Source organism: Lampetra planeri, chromosome 9 (assembly GCF_965212315.1).
Source record: "Lampetra planeri chromosome 9, kcLamPlan1.2.h2, whole genome shotgun sequence".
NCBI classification, from domain to species: domain Eukaryota; kingdom Metazoa; phylum Chordata; class Hyperoartia; order Petromyzontiformes; family Petromyzontidae; genus Lampetra; species Lampetra planeri.
The window spans coordinates 4,889,523-4,912,060 of NC_136115.1; the positions used below are offsets into that span (position 1 = coordinate 4,889,523).

At 44.1% G+C, this 22,538-nt stretch overlaps 1 protein-coding gene and 1 long non-coding RNA gene across 2 annotated transcripts in view; one reads left to right on the top strand and one right to left on the bottom strand.

Moving 5' to 3' along the window:
- Window positions 1-270: 270 nt before the first annotated feature.
- On the top strand, window positions 271-4,529 carry LOC144720601 (uncharacterized). The gene is made up of 2 exons (XR_013585781.1): window positions 271-403; window positions 3,267-4,529. It is a non-coding gene; the product is annotated as an uncharacterized LOC144720601 (long non-coding RNA).
- CDHR2 (cadherin related family member 2) overlaps window positions 1,605-22,538 on the bottom strand; it is a 45,417-nt gene continuing 24,483 nt past the window's right edge. The window contains exons 15-32 of the mRNA XM_078597455.1: window positions 22,277-22,341; window positions 19,947-20,193; window positions 19,194-19,433; window positions 18,868-18,940; window positions 17,496-18,098; window positions 16,415-16,486; window positions 16,027-16,082; window positions 15,018-15,178; window positions 13,804-13,906; window positions 10,977-11,065; window positions 9,576-9,665; window positions 8,353-8,418; window positions 7,923-7,989; window positions 7,056-7,189; window positions 5,678-5,791; window positions 4,559-4,639; window positions 3,691-3,766; window positions 1,605-3,204 (exon numbers count right to left, since the gene is read on the bottom strand). Of these exons, the coding sequence (XP_078453581.1) occupies window positions 3,043-3,204; window positions 3,691-3,766; window positions 4,559-4,639; window positions 5,678-5,791; window positions 7,056-7,189; window positions 7,923-7,989; window positions 8,353-8,418; window positions 9,576-9,665; window positions 10,977-11,065; window positions 13,804-13,906; window positions 15,018-15,178; window positions 16,027-16,082; window positions 16,415-16,486; window positions 17,496-18,098; window positions 18,868-18,940; window positions 19,194-19,433; window positions 19,947-20,193; window positions 22,277-22,341 (2,499 nt within the window). The 3' untranslated portion in view covers window positions 1,605-3,042. The remainder of the gene's footprint in view (window positions 3,205-3,690; window positions 3,767-4,558; window positions 4,640-5,677; window positions 5,792-7,055; window positions 7,190-7,922; window positions 7,990-8,352; window positions 8,419-9,575; window positions 9,666-10,976; window positions 11,066-13,803; window positions 13,907-15,017; window positions 15,179-16,026; window positions 16,083-16,414; window positions 16,487-17,495; window positions 18,099-18,867; window positions 18,941-19,193; window positions 19,434-19,946; window positions 20,194-22,276; window positions 22,342-22,538) is intronic.

Below are 22,538 nucleotides of genomic sequence, written 5' to 3' on the forward strand. Positions count from 1 at the left end.
TTTGGGTGGGCGGTGACCTCCTCCACGCCACCACCGCCGTCTCTACAAATTCACACCGCCTCTCCTGTGATGTGTGTGTGTGCTGTGTGTGTGTTCTGTGTGTGTGTGCTGTGTGTGTGTGCTGTGTGTGTGTGCTTTGTGTGCTGTGCTTTGTGTGTGTGCTGTATGTGTGCTGTGTGTGTGTGCTGTGTGTGCTGTGCTTTGTGTGTGTGTGCTGTGCTGTCTGCTGTGTGTGTGCGAGACAGCGGATCGGCCTTGCCCGTTCCAAGCCTCTGAGATTCTGTCCCACGTCCACACACACGGAGAGAGACGAGGGACTGCGCCCCCCACTGGTCAACTTGCAGAGCAGCCCACGGACAGACGGGGGCTTGGCGCGAGATCGTCGAGTGGCGCAGACGTCCAGGTGGAATTAAATGCGTGCGTGTGTGTGTGTGCTGCTTCAAGGGCGGTGTTCTTCATTGCGCCCCCCGCTACCCCCGACAATGCACGAAGGGTGAAAACACCCCCCCGCCAATCAGTGCCGGATGAAGCTAGTGCAGGGCCTTTAGCATAAAAAAAATAGAAATATTAAAACACAAATTTTTCACTTGCATAGTAAAGTAATTGTATTTTTCTTTTGCTATACAGCCAGATAATACGACAAATCGCTAACCTTAAACACCCAGTCGTTCGTAAACGTTGAAGGCGGTATAGTACTATAGTGATAGAGCAAGTGAAGAATCATTGAACCGGAATTGATAGCTTGAAAGCATTTAGCGCGGGGCCCTTGAAAGTGCGGGGCCCGTAGCTACATATATAGCTACTTTTGCTACTAAGAAAATCCGGCACTGCCCCCATCAGTTTAACACGTAGGCTTTTGCGACCAATGTCCATAAAGCAGGTTTTTTTGGGTAATATAGCGTAAATACCCCATCATCATGTTGCTGTTAAACCCCCAATGGCTTCAAATGTGTGGCGACAGTGCACTCACACTGATGATGTCTTCTTATTGGCGAAAATCCCCCCCCCCCCTTTGAAAATTAGTTAAAAACACTGCTTTAAGTGGTGATACAGACGTGAAGACGTTGTTCAGTGTGAAATACGAGCTGCTGTGTAAGGTTCCGTGGGATCTGCAAATCAATCATTGGTCCCATGAAGTCACCTGTTCGTCTTAACTGCCGGAAGGTCTCCTCTGCGATTCCAGAAAACGATCATGGACGTAAATGGATAAGATGTGAAAGTGACATCTTGCTCAACCGAGTGTTGAGGTGATGCTTGTGCCAATAGCACGGTTTGCTACGTACGATGCAAAATAAGTTCAACATACATACACAGCACTGAGCTAAGTGGTGGTAATTCCACATTCCTCTGGTGGTAGCTCGTCTTCCCAACAACACTTGACTACCCCACAGTGGTACTCATTTATCGACCCCGAAGGGATGATGGGCTGAGTGAACACCCCCCCCCAATTATGAATTGAACTCGCAGACTTCCGATTGCGAGCTGCGAGCTCTACACCCAAGGCGACCTGGATGTATATGCTACGTGTATATGTTATAAGTAGTTTTGCTCAAAGTTCGAGTGTAGTTTGGGCAGTGAAAGAAAAAAAAAGACATGCACATGAATGATTGTAGTAAGATTCATTTTTTTATTAATACGATGAAACTCTCATTACATATATATTCAGGTTTGATTTTGACAAAACTCCGCTGTGAAAACACAACATTTGAAAAACAGAATACAGTAACATCGGAGGAATAGCAAAGACCAGTGGACAATTACAATATTAAACGCAAATATTCTGTTGCTATGTATTGGCAAAGGTGAAATTAACAATAATAATTAAAACATTAAAAGAGTACCTGAAATGTATTTTGATTTACAATTACTTTGTAAACCTTAAAATGTTACATAAAGTGCTATCATACATTGTCCTAAACATCTATAATTTATTGCTATCGTTTTGTTAAAACTAGTAAATCACAATCTTTAGTTTAACTTCTACAGTTGTTTTCCTCAGAATGCATAATATATTTGCTCGTGTCAACTCCACGTGCATAGCACAGACTAATCCAGCACATGCCTGACAATTCCAAAAGGAAGTTTGACCCAGAAGTCATTTTTCGCTGCACATAATTTGAGGATTCTCAGAGCAGTGAGCAATACAGAGCACGCACTGAACTCGGATCCGTTTGCTCTCTAGAGCAGAGGCTCATCCACCGAACCGGCCTCCCACAAAATCATAAAAGTCGTGGGAATTGCTTAGAATGATTGTCAAACTGCCGCGTCTGTACCGAGATGTCCTAACCAGAAGCGGTGCCATTCATTAAGCGTTGTGTTCAGGCACCGAAACGCCAAAATCATATTGCCATCAAGGTCCGTAATGCGACATCGGGCTCCGTTGCATGAACCAGCTGCTCTTTAGTAGAAATATAGAGCGTTTGGAAACGTTTTGTTTATTTTTGTGCTATTGTATTATCCTTAATATGAGGTGAACAAGCCATTAAATGGTCTCATGTGAAGTGCCCAAAACATCGCCTAGTTTAATTATGTTTTATTTGAAGGCATTATTATTGATCAATGTGTTGAGCTTTTTTTTGTTACTGTGAAAATAGATTATTAAACCCTTTGAATGCTGTCCTTAAATTATGTGTGGAAGGGGAATGCATGTATGGAATATATTTTACTGCGTGGTTGGTAATCTTAAGAGAAGCTGGGAGTCCTGGAGTTGCCTTAAAGAAATAAAAACCCACTTTGTTCTGTCAGTTAACCTGTGTAAACTACATTCATCACGAACGTTACTTTTGTAAGATAAACATATTTTGGTGAAAAAAAGCTTCATAGCTCATCGGATTCTTCCAGTTCAAATGAAGATTCCGATTCTGGAACCACAGGTTGCTCTGCAAAGAACGAGGTTTTTTTTTTTCTGCACGATTACTTCCACATCCCTCGCCATAACTCCACATGGCTGCACCAGTGTATACTTTGTTAGCGACCGTACGATTGAGAGGGAGCCATCAGCTTGCGAGCTGATGGGGTGCAGGGGCACGCCGCAGGCTCCTGTTAGATATCCGTTGTGTCAAGAGCATCGTTGTCGACGCCCTGCAAGTTTGGCAATTTCATGTCGCGGGCACTGCGATCCTTTTCTCGCTGCTGGAGGGCGGCTCCCAGGAGGTTCTGCTGGGCGCTCTCACCGTGCTTGGGGCTGTAATTCGTTGGAGGCGCCTGTTGACACGCATAGACGTCGTTCAAGGGTGTGGCTGTGTTTTGGATGCGATGTCACGCAGGATGACGAATGGACGTTCACTCAGCCTCGCCACATTTTAACAACGGAGTGGATGGTAAACAGATGGTGAAGGAGGAAGACGGCGGAAAAAGATGGCGAGACGGTGTCAAGAAATCGGAGGCCTCTACTGGGCATGAATAACGAAGGAAAGCACGGAATGGAAGACAATTGGGGGAGAGGTCTCTGCCCAGGATTGAAAAGTTACACAGACTGACAAAGAACAGACAAAGCTACCTTAAATGTCACTTTGCTTGTGCCTCTCTCTTTTTTCCAGAGGTGCATTCATATTTTAGTAAACGATAAACATGGAAAATGTGTATGTGTATAATAAAAGCTTCCTCGGAGGGGTTTCAAGATGCTGCATTTAGTCTTTTTAGATAAGAACTCAGTACGATGAGCTGAAATGTGAACCGTAAAATGCGTACCTTCTTCACACTCATTTCCGTTTCTTCGATCCGCAAATCGCTTGCATCAAGAACATTTTCATCCAGAGAGTTTATGCTGAGAAAATGAAGAAAACGATGTCCAGATATACCACTTTCACCGCCAACACCGTCACCATGACTGTCATCACCACCACCGGCAGCCATCATCATCGTCACGATTGTCACATCGCTTGTGAACGTTTTATTATGGCATCAAAAATTATCATTGTGACTACATAAAACAGTTGATTAGCAATGCATTGTGCACTGTGAAGGAGGATTGTTTGCAATAAAATAATGAACAAAGTGACAAAAGTCCGTGTCTACAAATACAACTATTAAAAAAACTACTGCAGTATGTTAGTCCAGCAGCCTATGAGCCTTCTGGATCCAATGTTTTCCAATATAATTTGTTTCAAAAGATAAAACCTGATACCGGAGCATTTAACTTGTTTCACTCTGCAGTTGAAACCGAAACGTGAAACCATTCCAGCTTTTGCCTGCTGATATAAAACACTGCTGGAAAAATCTATCTGGAGGGCCCATTGCTGATGGACCAAAAACGTTCTATGTGCATGTTGTCTGTTCATTACGGTGGTGTCGCGTGGTTGGCATGGGCCCTGGTGCAAGGAATTAAATAGGCAATCCCCTCCCCACCGACTCCGTCCCATGTCCCCCCACCCCTCTTTGTACCCTGGTGCTTGGGTCCCTGCAGCTTGTGGCCCCTGGCACAGTTGCAACTGCCTGTACATTTGATAGCCACACCACTGGTTTATACGTTGTTATATATATTTTTTAAGTGAATCGGTTGGTGTGCATTAAACGTCCAATTAATGAAACCTAACGCCTTCCTCGCATTGTCACCGACCTCTTCCTGTCAGGGTCACTCTCCTCGATATAGCCGAGGTCAGGAAGCTCATAGACGGGGCTGTTCCACAGCGGGTTCGATCTGCGGAGACACCGGCGGTTTCACGTCACCACAGATTTGCATTGCACACGGCGACGATTGTAAAAGTTGCATAAGAAGAATAACCAACTGAACTGGATCGTTCCAATTTGCAATTCAAAATACAATTGGTTAGCCAGAGCACACGAAACTTATTGTCATCTTGAAGCAGTGAAATTATAAATATTCCTCCAATATAGTTAAAATGTTTTCACCAATAAAATGCATGCAGAGATCTACGTACGCATTAGGTACTGCATTAGTATAACACTTTAAATGTAGCTATTTAACAAAAGCCATCTGAATCCTTCTAGATGTTAATACATAAGCTGTTCTAATTTTTAGTCATTTGTTAATCCACTGCTGGATTAAGGTCACAATTTGTGTTTAGTTTGTTGTCCTTCCTTTTATGTTGGCTACATATGCTGCAAAATAAGTTCTACACACTATAAACATTTTTTTTTATTTTACCAGGTAAGGCCCACTGAGCTATATAGCTCTTTTTCAGAAGTGACCTGGCCACAAATCATAGCGCAACGAAATGGCTAACCACGTCGAAATTCAATGCAGCCAAATACTCAAAATGCATGCTTCTAAATGTGGAGGGAAAAACCGGAAGATGCGGAGAAAAATCCACTCAACCACGGGGAGAACATGCAAACTCCAAATATACAGGCGTCAGGGTCAGAATTGAACCCACGACCTTCTGTATTTATTATCTCGCCACCGTGGCGCCACTGGATGAGGGCCGCCACATACCATATTGGGGTTTAGTGACCATACATCACCACCCTTGTCAGTGCGAGTTAGTCAATGCGGGGGGCCCAGGACCAGTTCAAATATCACTCCCCACTCATGTTAGCCGTGAATAAATGATGGGTCATCAGGTTCACAGCGCAGCATGCAAGCCACTGTTCCGCTGCTCCACCCCACCGTGGGCTGTCAGAGAGACACAAATCCCATAGGTGTGTTTCTCAGTTGTTGATCGACGCGATGATAGTGAGAGGGTGGCGAGAGACGCTGCCGTGCTGGGCAACTCACTTCTCCGTGGCGTGCATGTTCGTGCCGGGAACCTGGGTTCCGTTCTGCGCTGGTGCGCTCTTCACTTCCTTGGCGCGGTTCATCGCGGTCATGGACTTGAGTTTCCTCTGGTAGCTGCAGAGATGCAACAGCATGATCGTAATTTTTGGTGGACGTGGCACACCCAATAAAGTTTAATACGAAACAAGAGACGATTTAAATGGATAATACCCATGTGTGTGCTTGCTAAAGTTGGTTCTCCAATCAAGTCCTCCAGAAGTTTTCCTTAGGTTCCTGTTGTGTTAAGAACTGTTAACCTGATTATTGAAGACTTTAGGATGATGCAGACTTGCTAATGAAAAAAGGGCCACTCCAGCGTTGAATTTAAATGAAGAAAGTAATCACGATTTTGCATGCAAACTTGTGATATATTCAAGATACTGTCTTGGCTATAGCATATAGGCATTATAGCGAAATGTGAGAGAGATGGGAGATGTACAAGACGAGACAGGATATAACACAGACTGAAGAGACACTCTAAATGAGACAATGTCAGACAGGGTGATCCATCTATAGACACGTGATTGAAAATTGTGAAAGTGATGGCTCCATACCTTACAGAATGGTTTGTTAAAAGGATTTAAAATGCGTATTGAGATTATTGGGAGACATGAGAGTCTTTTATCTACAGTTTCTCGCTATTATGTCAGTGGAGCATCTATAAGTGTAGATTACTGACTCTGGCTAAGTACACTCGAAAAATATTTCCTGGATCGTTCTCAACGAACCCTACTACATCGTCGGTGGAGGCTCATTGGTGGGGCCAGGCATCACGAGTAAAAAAAGAAAAAATCCTGAACAATACATGACTCATCTGCTCATTCTATCGATTATAAATTGCATGCAAACCCCTTTCTCTCCCGCTCCAGCTGCCACTGTACACGGAAATCACATTTAACAGCCAGACCTGTTCATAAGGCCTCAATAGGAACCCACTTTGCAGCTTAATTACTTAACTGGGTTAAATTGTATAGATATATAACCAGGAAAGAGCCACTGAACTATATAGTTATTTTTCAGAAGTGACCGGCCCCCAAATGATTGCCCAACGAAGTGGCGTATGATGTTGACATTTATAGCAGCCAAATACTCGAAACGAATGTTACTTTTAAAAGTGGAGGGAAAAACCAGAGGACCAGGAGAAAAATCCATGTGACCAAGGGCGTCTGGGTCAGGATGTGACGAACCCACGACCTCCTGTCCACTAGGCGAGGTAGTTAACATCTTTCCACCGTGGCGCCCCCCCCCCCCCCAGCATGCCCCCGCCCCCCCCCCGACCTTACATATCTGAGACATTATAGCACAAACACTAACGAATATTATGCTTGTTATGACCTACCTCGTGCGCATGCAGACTGTGATGGTGATCATGACAGTCAGGATGAGGAGGAGAACCACCGCCAGCGAGATCACCAAAATCTCCAACAGCCTTAACTGCGCCATATTTGGATCTTCAAATGTGGGACCCGAGCCCTGTAGCAGACGCGGAGGGAATGTAAAGCGATGAGGTCAGAAACTGGACACAATGGTGAATGGTATTCATTGTTGACAATCGATCATTTATATTAGAGGTGGGGAACCATTTTCCTTCTGAAGGGCCGAATAACACGTTTAAATACTTTTTGTGGGCCGCACGCGCACAGAGACATGACATGATAATCAGTTATCACGTCGACTGTATATGAACTGCATACATTTTGTATTTATTTAACTCTATGTACATGTACAACCCTTTTTGTCAATCCACTGCTGGATGACGGCCTTCCCACACCGTGCAGGTTGGGGGGGGGGGGGTGGATTGTTTACCATAATTCACCGCACTAGTCGGTGCAGGTGAGTGAAGGCGGGGAGAGCATCGATGTAGAAGCATAGAAAGCACAACAATGCATTGTGCTGCACTGTAGCCCCACAGCAGCAGCCTACAGCGCCTGTTTCATGCCTGGCGGTCGCCAATCCAGCCACTAACGAAGCTCGCGCCTGCTCAGCTTCCAAGATCTGGCAAGGTGGCGTGCATTCTGGGTTACTGGGCCATAGGTGTAAATACATATTGCAGAGGTCACTTAGGCCATTGTGCTGTTTGTCACTTTTGGCTACCACTTCCTGACTTTGGGACCGGTCATTGATTCTGAAAATGATTGTTGGTTTACCGTGTATCATATCATGGTTACCGGTTTACTAAGTACCATTGAACAACCCTTGCACTTACCACACCAGTCATTCCCAGGCCTATGAGTTTCTGCACCGCCTCTGTTCCCACACTGTCCTGTATCACTCTGTGGAAAACACAATTATAAATGAGTTTATTATAACGACAATCCCTTACTACCAAGACATGTCAAATCACACGATTTGACATGTCTTGGTAGTAAGTGACAGAAACAAGTGTTTGGGTCAGATACGTTTTTTTAAATCAGATACAGTATATATATAAAGGCTATGCAACTTTTAAATCTAGATAGAACACTCATTTCTTTAGGACTGGTTTTTGTGTTTAGTTTTGTTGTCCTTCCCCTGCACCTCCGATTTACACAGTTGGCTACATACGGTGTGAAAGAAGTTCTACATGTAAACATAGGTATATATTGTTGTATATTTACTTGTGCAGTTACAGTGTTGACAGTGAACCTGGCACGTACTTCACCGCTCGTTCTTGACTCACAGCTGTCCCATTGCTGAAGTAGAAGTACACCTCCATAACTGACCTGAAATCAAGACATCGCACAATTACATTCTGGTTGCATGCTAACTGCCAACACAACCCAGAGGTCGCAATCAGGTACCCGATACCCGTACCCTACCCGATACCCGGCTACCCGTACCCGGCCGGGTACGGGTAGCCGTTTGCGACCCTGGTGCGGCCGGGTACGGGTAGGCCGTGAGTCACTGGTGAGTAGCCGTTTGTCACTCATTTCGGGTAGGGTACGGGTACGGGTAGGATACGGCTACCTGTACCCGGCCGGGTACGGGTACTCATTTGCGACCCTGGTGCGGCCGGGTACGGGTAAGGAATCAAAACCCGTTTGCGACCTCTGACACAACCCCTTAATCTTTTAATTGACCTTTTTATCGATTTCAAATGCATTTTTTTGCCTGTAGCACCTGGCATGCACTTGTGGTGACACATCCCAAGCACAAACCAGGCTCGACCCCTCCTCCGTATTTTCCAGAGTTGGATGGTATCAGGCACGTGGAAGGTGATTTGGTTGCAATTGGCTGATTTTGTGATTTAAAACTTTCGTGACTGCAGGGATTAATCTTCTTGGTTCTTTCGGTAAAGTCCCGCTGTCTTTCCGACAGCCCTGTTCTTCACCTGAGGACGGCTGCTTGCGTTGTGGCCGGAACGTCGTGAGAATTTTATTTTATTATGTTTTATTATTTTATTTCCCTTCTACGTGACTTTACCGAAAGAACCAAGAAAAATTGACTGATTGTTAATTCAGCCCGAGACCTCATCCGTGCTTGCTCAGTGTGCTCTCGACTCAAGCCTAGACAGTGGCCAGGTGCACGCCCCAACGATCAGTTGTGCAGACAAACTGCTCAGCAGAACTATCGGCCTGCAGGCGCTTTGACCACATCTGAGCGAATGGCTGTGCGTCAAGGAAACGACGGCGCATTCAGGATTGCCAACGACCGATCGTAATTCGCGAACGTGAGCGTGATGCGATACGGTCGACGCGAATAGCCGCGCGGGCTTGATGCGAAGGAGCAACTGGTCACGCAAACTGCTCGCAACTGATTGCAGAGACGTCCACGGATCAGCGATTAAATTGCATGCAACCAAGTAGCGCAAGTAGTGCAAGCTAAAACGTGTGTGTTCCGTTGAAATAAAAATATTTATAAACGTGTGTGTTCCACTCACTTATCGTTTCCCTCGCGGGTTTGTTTCGTAGACGCTGGTTTGATGGCAGTTATTGCGACAATGGAGTTGTACACAGTCTTCTGGAGATTTCTGAAAAACCAGGACGCATTACGCATTGGAGATATCCTGCTGCCAACGCTTCTGCTGCTCATCGACATCACTCCGTCTGCCAGTGGTTAAGCAGGTCATGCAATCTGACCGAGTCGTACCGAGTGGTCAGTGGTGACTATTGTCTACCTTAGAGGCCAAATGAAGCCCTTGCCTTCAGCAAAATGCGCAAGTGGAAGGCAATTGTGGATATCCTGCCATGTTCGTGGAAACACTGAGAACTGGCGAAACGTCGTACTCAGATTGTAAATATTGTGGCTTGGCTCTCCAACACACCGTGCTGTACTAGTAACGAATTGGCACGTTCTGTTTACGTGACAAACCTTACTAATTAGCTGTGTCGGGTGGTGGCGGGTTTAACGACACATTTATATATTTACGCGATCTAACCCAAAAAAACCTGTATTATGGATGATATTGGTCACGAAAGCCTACGTGTTAAATCGAGAGCATCTTCGGACATGTAAACTTTAGCAACAGCAAAATCTGACATCAAGCTATGTATGTGTATTTCTGTAGGGGAAAAATCTTCATCCCCCAGCGATTCTATACGTTGCTGAGATTTACGGTTGTGATTTTAATCATTTGACCCGTTTTTTTTATTGTGGAGAATGTAGTGGCCACATGAACCCACCGCATACGTATACGTTTTAGAAAAAACTGAATCTTATACCCGTGATATCGATGCGCGTACGTGAACTTACGAATCGATTTATTCCACTCCGGATATAGTTATCTGTTGGCATTTTACTACTAAACAAATTGTATAGTAATTACAGTGGTACATTAGATTTTTTGGAGGATAATATCCTTGCTATTGCACATCTGTTGATTAGAAGACTGTCTCATTTCATCTTCTCTTTAAATGCCAACGTTTGATAGGAAAGTTACATTTTCATAATTAAGATTATCAGAAAAAAAGTCTAGATTAATATTAAAATCACTGAAAACTGTAGAGTCGGCAGTTTCCCCCCCTTAATGGTGATGAAGTCCGCACCTCCGATTAGCACAGTTAGCTACATACGGTACAAAAGAAGGTCAACCCACATACATACAAGGCATTGGCACATTTAAAAGAGAGCAGAAAAAAAACCATTTGGCAAACATATGGTTCGTACCCAAAATGTTAAATATTGTACAATATTTATAACAATTTAATCTTATAGCAGAGTTTATGTTAATGATACACAAATAGATGAGACTATTTCAGAGTTTGATATTACTGCTTATCGTAATGAGTCTTAACCACACTAGTTTTTTTTTATCGTGTGTATCGCGTGCAAATTTTCTTACATGGATATTTGACCTTTCTTTGCTTCAATATCTTGTACAGAACCATCAAAATCCAGCTTTACCTTGTTCGTCTCACTGATGAGGAAGGCCTTATAGGAGAAAAGTAAGAACACATCCTCAGAGTAGAACACGTGCAAGATTAAGCTCATCCTGCAGTGTCCATTAACGTGTTTGTTTGACCAAAAAAAAAGAATGACTATCTTGATTTGAAGCTTTCGTGACTGCAGGATTCCATACTCTTTGGTTCTTTCGGTAAAGTTACATAGTTAGAAAAAGAATAGATCACGACGTTTTGATCGCAACACAGGCAATCGTCATCAAGTGGGACAACCACAGCAAGAAACAACTGCTGAAGTAGGCGAGAGATCTGCCGTGGCACGAGGTTATATAGTGTATAGTGTAGTGTATAGTATAGTGTATAGTGTAGTGTATACTGTATAGTGTAGTGTATAGTGTATAGTATAGTGTATAGTGTAGTGTACAGTGTATAGTGTAGTGTATAGTGTATAGTAGGCCTCGGCAGTAGTAGGTGAGAGAGAAGGGGGGGGGGGCAGAAAAAAAACTACTTTTTCTTTGATCCTATCTACGTGACTTTACCGAAAGAACCAAGAATATGAATTCCGACAGTCACGAAAGCTTTAAGTCAAGATTTATCTTTCAAGACACAAGGAGTATAGTATTTACACTTCATCTAAATTCGTCCGGAGGTAGCTTGGATGGCACAGAGGGCCCAAAGCACCAAGCCGGCACTGCTGAGCCGCTGCCATTCGAATCTCAGCTTCAGTCGCCTCGACAATCAACAACCCGCAGGTTTCAAGTGCAACGAGGGGATGAGGCTCAGCTTGGTCGCACAACACATTAAAATCTGGATTTTTTTTTTACACAATTATATGCGGCTCAATTTCAGCTCTCTGGGTATTATTAAACGTGTCTTTTTTAATATACATTTTCGTGCGACAGACAATAATCTCACAGCTCTGTGTGTGGGGAAAGTCTGCCCTCTGCAGTGTGTGAATAAAACACATTCCTGCGGAGGGAGCTGGTAGGAACGTTGGGTTGCTCGGTCAATGGCCAGGGTCAACGGCGGCGTGGTGTATTCCGCAAATATGCCCGACTGTGAGGGCGGGCACAAGCCGGCGTAAGTTGGTTAAACGTTGAGTTTTATAAGGGCACCACGGGGTGACCAGCCCCTTCCCTCCCCACCCAGCCCGACCCCTCCCACCCCCCACCCAGCCCCTCCCCTCCCCACCCAGCCCCACCCAGCCCCTCCCCACCCAGCCCCACCCTCCCCACCCAGCCCCTCCCCACCCAGCCCCTACCTGCACGACGGACGAACACAATAATCCCCTGTGGGCTGGTGGAACCAGTGGGTTCCTACCAGTAAAAGTAACTTGAGGGGATTTTTTTTACTTTGGGCGCGAAATTATCTGACATTCAGCGGGATCGAAACTGACCTGGACGAATATGGAATCGATGATTTGTTTTCTGACATTGATTCTGATTGCACAATTGGAATAGAATTGCGGGGGGGGGGGGGTGACACCTTTAAATATACTAAAATATAATATAAAGAAAATAAAAATGGAACTGGAATGAGTGCAGCATTAAATACAGCATCCTTCATAGGATGTACTGTAGGGTGGTGCTTGGGATGCTAGGCCATGACTTGTGCATATAGATATACAATCGATATATTTAGCGTTTAGTGTAACTCATTCCAATACCACCAAAATAACTCCATTACGCATTTGCTATGTTTTCTATGTACGTGTTTTTTTGTAATTTTAGTTTTTGTTCCAATTCTGTACTTTATTGCTGTGCTTTGTTTGTGCTACTTTGGTCAATTTGGCGAATCCAGATCACTCTTGCAAATGAAAGTTATCCTGGTCTCTCTGAGTCCTCACCTGGTTAAACAAGTTGCAATTGAAACTTTGAATGCGTCAGTCGACACCCTAGACACCATTGCGAGTGAGATGTCCCTTCTCAGGGGACTGTCAAGGTAAAGTATTTGAATGAAGACAAAATAAATATACGATTCCAAAAGAACCCAATAGTATGGATACCAAAATTGCTGCAATCAAGACTTAAAGACTCTCCATTGTGAGTCGGTGGTTTTAACCACTGAGCCAGATACTCAACACATACTTTTACACATACAGTTTATACTTTGTCCTTCATTTGAATACCGTTTGTAACGGACCGAGCTCATAAAAGTGTGTTGAGTTTGGAGAAGCCATTCGAGGCCTTCCGGTGTTGCCAGGTGATTTCCATTTGTACCTCTTTTTAAAAGTGTGTGGGGTGATGATCGATAACGCTGAGTAATATATTGCACTTCACTTAGAGAGAAGACACACGGAGACCCACAGACTCACACAGAAATCCATCGCCTCACAAATGGACCCATATCCTAACATAGAGATATATAATACACGATACAGTTTGGTGTCTACTGGACATCTTTGAACTACTGGACATCTGTGAAAAAGAGCTTCATAGCTCATCGGATTCCTCCAGTCTAAATAAAAAACATCTGATTCTGACAATGTGATGTACATGTGTACGTTGAACTTCTTTCGCACTGTACATAGCCAACCATGCTAATATGTGTGGGTAAGGACAACACACTAAACACAAAAAAGTAAGGGGTTGTCTTTCACCACAGCCACACTTCGAAATTCACCACTCATGCAGGAGGTATTTGCATCTTCCTTCACATGTGTTTTTCTAACACGGTTAAGTGCCGCCCAGTCTCTTAAAGATGGACTTTGTGATAACCACCGCACTGAGGAGACGTATGTAAAGTTGTGCTGGAAGGACGATGACGTACGGTGAAATCGGTCGATGCTCGAAGCTGAGGACTCCCGTTGTCCGACACTGTCACGGTGATGATGTACCTTCCGTCCTGCGCCGGGTTTATGGCTCTTGTTATGCTGTGTAAAAAACAAAAAAAAGATGCACGCAAAAAATACAAATTTTGTTTGATCACTAATTCAAATTAGGTTAATGACACCGCACTCAAAGGAACAAAACTAAATCACGCACACAACAGCTGACATTTCAAGCAAAGGCTCAAAATTATAATTTTTAACGATGAACGTAAATGTCTCGAAGGCATTGCTATTGACGAACGCGCTGAGGTGTTGTTATCTGAGTGTTTGTGCACCACCCACTGCCACCACAGCCTCACAGGCAGTGGCGGCTCCTGCAAAATCTCTCAGGGGGGGCAAATGTCTGGATGATTGATAAGGATAAGGTCTACCCATGCAATGGATAAATTAACAGCTTAAGCATGTAAAGGCAACTTCACTACTTTAATATTAATGAAAAATAAAGTGACTCTTACAATACATCTCCTTGTTTGTGTCTATACTCACTATTATTACAATCCACTCAGTTTATTTTATTAAAGATTCCACTAGGTGGCGTCAATAATATTGTTGACTGAAACGTGCTTACGAATGATGACATAAGCACGTTAGTGCGAGCCCTCCCGGAAGCCATAGAGAATGCATTGGAGCGCCCGCCGATCGAAAAAAAACATCTTTGAATGTAAGTCTATGGCAGGGGTCGGCAACCAAAATAACAAGAAGAGCCATTTCTTTCCAATTCGGTACAAAATTCAGTATTTCAAGAGCCGCAATGCATCTGAGTACATACTGTACATACGTACATATCGTCAAGAAGCAGCCCGTAAAGAGCCGCATGCGGCTCCGGAGCCGTAGGTTGCCGACCCCTGGTCTATGGGAACACTCGGGGCGATTCTCAGCCAGAGTGAAATCGCCCAAAAAGAGGCGGTACTCCACAGAACGTGACATGACGCTGATTGGACTATATCCAGAGGCACAGTAACGGCTAGCGTAACTCTGGTTGAATGAGATTTTGAATGTGATTGAAAAAGTCCCTTTCACACTTTGGTGGTGCGTCGCCCAATCGCCCTAATGAAGAAACCGCCCCTGCTCACAGGTGTCTTGTGTCATTTCGCCGGCGCTGCCGTGGTGTAAGTAAAGTGGCAAAGCCACCACGGTGACGGCGTCCACTCACCCCATGGAGCCCGTGTACTGGTTGTTGTTTTCGCTCGCTTGGGTCTCCATGGAGAATATGTTCACATCCTGCTCCTCCGATATGTTGTTGGAATGAACCAGCAGCAGCTTCGTCACACTGAACCTGAGCTTGGCGTTTTCTCCCTCGTCACTGTCTGTCGCCTATGCAGAGTAACAATAACGCATCGTAGCAACAACAGTAAAAGCACTCGATGCATTCGTCAATAATAATGTATGGCTTTAAAATGGAACTGTATGTATGTTGAATTTCTTTCGCACTATGCGTAGCCAACTGTGCTAATCCGAGGTGCGAAAATACATAACAGGCGACGTTTCAATTAAGGAAAAAAGTGATTGCTATGAAGAATGAGCATTGCTCAAAATGTCTCCTTTAAAAAAAGGTGTTAATATATATTTATTTTGATCAAGAGTCCAATACAAGGGAGTGAAACACATGCCATGAGCGAGCGGTAAATCCGGCGCCCTCATTTTAGAGACCGGACGAGATATATATATTTTCCTTTTAAGGCACACAGTGTTATGTGTTGGGAGTTTTTTTGTTTGATATTTGTGCTTATGCGCCACTGACAATGCAGCATCGCCGAATAATTTGCCTTTAATGACGCATCGTAGGTTTTTTTAGTCATTTCATTGTTTCTAATTTGTGACTGTTGTCGAAATTACACACCTCAATGTCACTGATAATTGATATCGAAATTCCACTAGACACGCTGAATTGGTAAGTTGTATCTGTATTATATATATTTTTTTCTATCTACGTGGCTTTACCGAAAGACCCAAAGAATATGAAATCCTGCAGTCACGAAAGCTTTAAGTCAAAATTTTAATGTAATTTATAATTTTAATGTATTTTGCCCATCTTCACTGTTATTCCGAACCTAAACTTTTTTCACAGTACGTGGTATAGGTGGCGTGCAAACACTTAAAATGAGCGTGTGGTGAAGAGCTAGACAAAGATTTCAATGAATAATGGAAAACAAAAACTTTACCTGCCAAATTTCTGGAAACACGTATTTATCATTCGCAATTTCTGCAACGATTACACCTGCGAAGGCAAACACGTAGATTTCATTTAGCTGGGGTCAACAAACACAAAAATGGCTGTGACTTTGGAAACGTACTGAGGTTTATTTTTCTTATCCACAGTTGTCGCGTGTAGGCCCACGTGGACAGCAACAAACAGCAACTGGCGAAGGTGTGATGGATGAGCGATAATGCGTCTCTTGCATTGAGCGAGATTATCACCGGAACGTGAGGAAATAAACGATGGGAGGGAATTCCAAAGTGGAGCAGTGCGTGGGAAGGAATCAGAAATAAAAGTGCGTGACATGCAGTGTGGTCAAGTATATGTTGCTATGGCATCCTGTGTAAACATACCTGTCGAAGGTCTTATTTGGAAAATGGGATCATTGTCATTGGCATCCAGAATGTTGATTGTGAGTACACCAGCTGTGTTGATAAAAAGGATAATGGTTGTCAAGAAACCTGAGATAGCCCACGTGATTGAGCATCAGTAAAATATATGCAAATATGCAAGATCTCCCTTGACGCAAACTTTGTCTCATTAAGCTGTCACCTGCTAAAATAATAGTTAACCGAATTCCAGCTCACATAAGAGTCGTTAATGCAGGCGATGCTGTATCTGAAATGATGAATATGAAATATCATCTATATCACGATTATAAGCGTAAAGTAGAATTTATATTTGTTTCTTCTGCACGTAACCCATTTATATTGATACAGCAAATCTGGCTGTGACGGTCCCACCTGATGACGGAGACTTGTGTTGCCTCCGAAACGTCGTGATTTTTGTTTTTATTTTGTTTTACTTTCTACGTGACTTTACCGAAAAAACCTAAGAAGATGATTCCTTGCAGTCACGAAAGCTTCAAATCTAGAATTGTCTCAAGTATATAATGATCCTTAATTAAGGAGTTCCCAAATGGCTACACCTAAGCACCAGAAGATGTGTGCTTTCTTCACAGAAGACAAAGCAGCTATCTTAAAACGTAATGGTGATTTCACTCAACAACAGCGTATTGCAGATTTCTAACACATTACTTTACGACCCAAACACAGCTTTATGATGATGCTGATGATGACGGCATTATTGAGTAACGGCCTGTGCTTCATTTATCACTCAATATTTTCCAAAACGCTGCTAAACTGGCTTTAAGTCGGGATTATCTGCATCAGGCACTACCACTAGAGTACAAAGAAAGCCTATCCACAATAACGTATATTATTGTAACATACGTTCCTCTGAACAAGTTTATACAAATTCCATGAATAACGTAACGTGAGATGGATGTGGCATCCCAGAAATAATTTCAAGGACAACATTCCGGACAGTTCCGGGTGAAATTATGTACTGGCAATGGCTGTAGGCAAATTGTTCTTGCACTCTTAACCTGCTGTTCGGGCCTATTCTAAGCATCTTATTATTCAGCTCACTTACAGGTAGAATTTCTGCTTTTCACTGTCGCAAGATCAATGAGGACCACAGTGAGATCCACCCTGGTGATCTTCTCAAAGTCCACCTCGATGTCACCGTAGTAGACGGTTCCAGATGTGCTGTTGATCTCAAACCACCTGGCGCATTCCGATTTGTTGACACTAATCACTCCTTTGTAGCAAGAGTGGTCGCTGATGAAAAACTTCAGGTCCGCGTCCGTGTCCTTGTCAAATCCAGTCACGCTGGCCACCATCGCCCCAGGCCGTCCGTTCTCGAAGGCATTGACGCTGCGGGGCAAATCCTTGATTTCCGGAGTCTCGTCGTTTACGTCTGTGATGAGGACCGTAACAGTGGTGCTAGAGCTGCGCTCCGGGAAGCCCAAGTCAGTCGCCACGATCACCATCGTGTAGATTTTGTCTACCTCGTAGTCGAGCTGGTTGCCGGAATCCACTGATATGTTGCCGACGAAGTCTAAAGAGCGGTTGGCTATCGGAACAGCTCTGATCAGGAAGTTTCCTCGCGACCCACTGAAGATGCTGTAGCTGACACGATTGTTCGGGAGGCTGACGTCAGAGTCCGGAGCGTGAACGCTCACCACAAAATGTCCTGCGTGGAAATAAATACATTTTTATGTTTGCGTGCACATGTGCAGCGCATAAGTACATACAACATACACTCGTGCACATTTGCAAGATACACAAATACAAATATTAATTATATTTACAAATGGATTTGAATTGATGGGGCTTCACTCATTCATAGTTAAGTGTGTGTACATGTACAGTAAAACCTTGGATTGCGAGTAACTTGGTCTGCGAGTGTTTTGCAAGACGAGCAATTTTTTTAAATAAATATTAATTTGATAAACGAGCGAGGTCTTGCAGTACGAGTAGTACGTATACGCTTTGTCTGCCGAGCGTCACGTGATCACAACTGATATACGAGTGCTTTGATATACGAGTGCTTTGGATTACAAACACGTTTCCGGAACGAATTATGCTCGCAATCCAAGGTTTTACTCTATATAATGCAATATATCATGCAGATGCATATACACCTGCACATAGGTAAACGTGCATTGTGACTGAGATGCACACAAGACGTCCTTTATATGGCAAAGTAGAACTCCTCTTATCTGCAGTGATGTAGGGGATGAATATCGGGGATCCTATTATCCGCAATGTTCTCTGCCAATTTACTTCACATATCTTCGGGGGGGGGGGGGCAAATCCGTGGATAATCGTGCAGAATAATAATAATTGGGGTGCGGATAATGAGTTTTTGCGGGTGATATGGTTGCAGATAAAGAGACATTCTACTAATATATATGCTTTAGCAAAATTAGCACAAATCAATGTCAACATTGTTATGTCACCTGCGATTGCGTTTTCTGGGATGGAAGCAGTGTACACCGGCTTTGTGAAGACCGGAGTTTCGTCATTGAAATCCTAACAAAATACACATCATTAAGAATGTTAAACAGCGTTTGTTGTGCCATAGTCTTTATTATTATTTTGCTCAACAGTTGTGTTGTGAATATTGTGATTGTACTTCATTGTCATAATTCATTATATTATTGAAACCTTGCGCACATGTGGTGGCGCATGCAGAAGAAGAGAGAGATCAGTAGAAAGGCTGCGATGGGAAATCCGGTTGTTTTGCGCTGCTGGGCGTTAGCGGATGACGGCGCGTCCAACCCACCTCCACCTTGACGACGACCAACACGGTGGAGTTGAGCGGAGGATTTCCCTGATCCTGTGCCATCACCGTGAGGTTGAACATCCAATTCAGCGACGGGTCCATGGACTCTGCGTCCAGATGCCCGCTGACGGTCAGCTTTCCCGAGGCGGCGTCGATGGTGAAATTCGAGAAGTCGTCCCCTCCGAAGATGGAGTACGTGATGTTGCTGTTCTGGGTGCCTTCCTCATCTTTATCCGTGGCCTTCGCCGTGCCAGGTGATCAACAAGAGGAGGCAACAGCAACCGCCGCGAGTTACGAGACGCTCCTTGAACATGACACTCGTTTTTGTAAGAGGAGCATGGCGCCCTCTGCAATGTTTGTGCACGTGAATAGAGGCGAAAGGTGCGGCCCTACAATTTCTTCCTCACGCCACTGCAAGGGCCTCCACTACAGGGGGGCTCCAGAGGAACCCCCTCGAGAGGCTGTTTTTTGGGCCTACTCTTCCACGTTGAAAAAGAGATGGGAATACCCACACTTTGCCCCACCACACGTACCCTGTCGATCGACCGTGGTGGAATTGTATAACTTTAGTATTTATATTTACATATTGAACTTCTTTCGCACCGTACGTAGCCAACCGTGTTTTAACTGAACAAGCCACCGAGTCCTTGGATAACATAGAGATTACAAAACTAAAGTTGGGTCTAAAATGTATTAATTTAATACAAACAGGAGCTTTGGCGTTGGTAAAACCGCGTGCGGAGCTTGTCCTACCAGGATTAAAATGGGATCGTTGACCGTGTTCTCCTTGTAGAATGCCGTGTAGGTCGTCTGCTGGAACAGGGGGTTGTTGTCATTGACGTCCAACACGTTGATCTGCAGGGGCACGCTCGAGACGCGGCCCCCACCGTCCATGGCGATGACGTTGGCGTAGAACACAGGCTTCGTCTCGCGGTCAAGCTGCTTTTTGTCACGCACGCTAAGTGCTCCCGTCACATTGTCCACCTGGAACGTGTCCCTCCTGCGCGCAGAAAAACAGATTGCGGAGTTCGTTTAACGTTCGTCGCTGTTGTTTTTTGTTAATCGTCGCATCGGTGAGATTGCAACCGTTGAGGCATTAGAGTGGAGGCTGTAAAAAGATTCCAAAGGTCAACGAGCTGCCATTTCATGGCGCTCGCATGAAGTGGCTGAGAGAGTTTGTCCTTGTCGTCAGCCAGGTGAAAATGTAAAATGGCTGCCCTGCCATTTTGCAAGCGGTATCGTGCACATGAATTACAAGTCAAGATGAGGAAAAAAAGCAGTCACACGGTTGTTTATTTGAGAAATGTATATGGTAATGACTCTTGGCATGGAAAGTTTAAGGTAGTTACTTCACCATTCCATTTTATATTCTGGTTGTGTACGGTTTAGTCTTTAGACCCTGAACTGACGGTTCAACTTTGGTCAAAAGAGAAATGCCTTATAAAACACTGTTTTTGAGCACATCTACCGGCTACAGCTTCAGAGAAAAACATCGTATGCACCAGACACTGCTGATCTGTCTTGCACAACGCTGTTTTATCGAACGCATGTTTTGGTTATACACCACGCTGTTCACTTATTGAGGTACGTTTAACCGGAACACGGGGGAGGTGACGCTTCGGCCCTGCGTCGCTTTGACGCCACTAAGATTCTCATCTCCGTGTCGACAAGTACAGTAGACGCTGGGGGGAAAATCTTGCGACCATCTGCCCTCCCCAACACTCGCAAGCGGTCTCCCTCCACGTCTAAGCCCCCTATAACACTCCCACCAACATCATCATCATCATCTTCTTCTTTTCCTTGATCATCGGCGTCATTCATTGTACATAAAATAACATTTTTCATATCGTTTTTTTAAGTGTTACATTTTGTCCCATATTTAACTTTTTTTTACATGTATGCTATATGCGTGATAATTTTTTTTGGCATGACAACAAGGGGAGGGAGGGGGAATCACATAGAATAATAAGTTGAACAAAGAGGGGGTGATAATGTCGTACTAAGGAACGCAACCCTATTTTCCCCACGAGGTCTATTATCTGTCGGACACAGTTTTTGCCCAACACGGACGTAACCCTCAACGCTTTTGGCGAGGTTATTGTGGTGCTTCAAATACGAGATTCAAAATGATAACCTGGGTCTGTCCCCAAACCTGGAAAACCCTTGTAAACCAACCCTATCAAGGGGTATGCTCGAGAGAATATTAATCTAGCCTCATTGGTGCATGGAGATGGAGCAAATGGGAAACTAATTGAAAACAACCACTGTTTATTATGACATAATCCATTACCTTCTTCATATATCCAACCAGGCAGGGGCGGTTTCTTCATTAGGGCGATTGGGCGACGCACCACCAATGTCATTCAACCACAGAGTCACGCTAGCCGTCACTGTGCCTCTGGATATAGTCCAATCAGCGTCATGTCACGTTCTGTGGAGTACCGCCTCTTTTTGGGCGATTTCACTCTGGCTGAGAATCGCCCCGAGTGGTCCCATAGACTTACATTCAAAGATGTTTTTTTTCGAACGGGGGGCGCTGCAATGCATTCTCTATGTCTTCTGGGAGGGCTCGCCCTAACGTGCTTACGTCATCATACGTAAGCACGTTTCATCCAACAATATTATTTGTTGCCACCTAGTGGAATCTTTAATAAAAGAAACTTGAGTGGATTGTATTAATAGTGAGTATATAAACAAACAAGATGTATTGTAAGAGTCACTTTATTTTTCATTAATATTAAAGAAGTGAAGTTGCCTTTACATGCTTACGCTGTTAATTTATCCTTTGCATGGGTGGACCTTATCTTTATAAATCATCCAGACATTTGCCCCCCCTGAAAGATTTTGCAGGAGCCGCCACTGCAACCAGGTATAACTCTCTTGAAACAGTTCTCGAATTGTCATAGGATGGATGTACCAGTGTGCTTGGGTCAGCAGATACAGACCAATATTTCAAAAAATGACGTTTCGCACCTCCGATTAGCACAGTTGACTAAGTATGGTGCTAAAGAAGTTCAGCATACGTACATTTATCGGCGACAATAAAGTACTGCGTCACAGTAGCTGAAACTAGCGATACTCACACATCTGTTGCACCAGAAAGGGTGAACAATATTTCTCCAAAGCTTCCTGAGTCGATGTCGGTAGCCTGGCCAACAGAATGAAATGATGTACAAGGACATTTATGTTAGGAGATATGATATCTTCTATTTTACGGGCATTTATTTGTATTTTAGTCGTTCTCTTCGGGCAGTATTTCCTGGTCGCGGCTCGACTCTTGGCTTTGCCTCTTACAAAGAGAGCTCAGCTCAAGGCTTGAGTCGCTAAACTCGGGCTTGAGCCGCT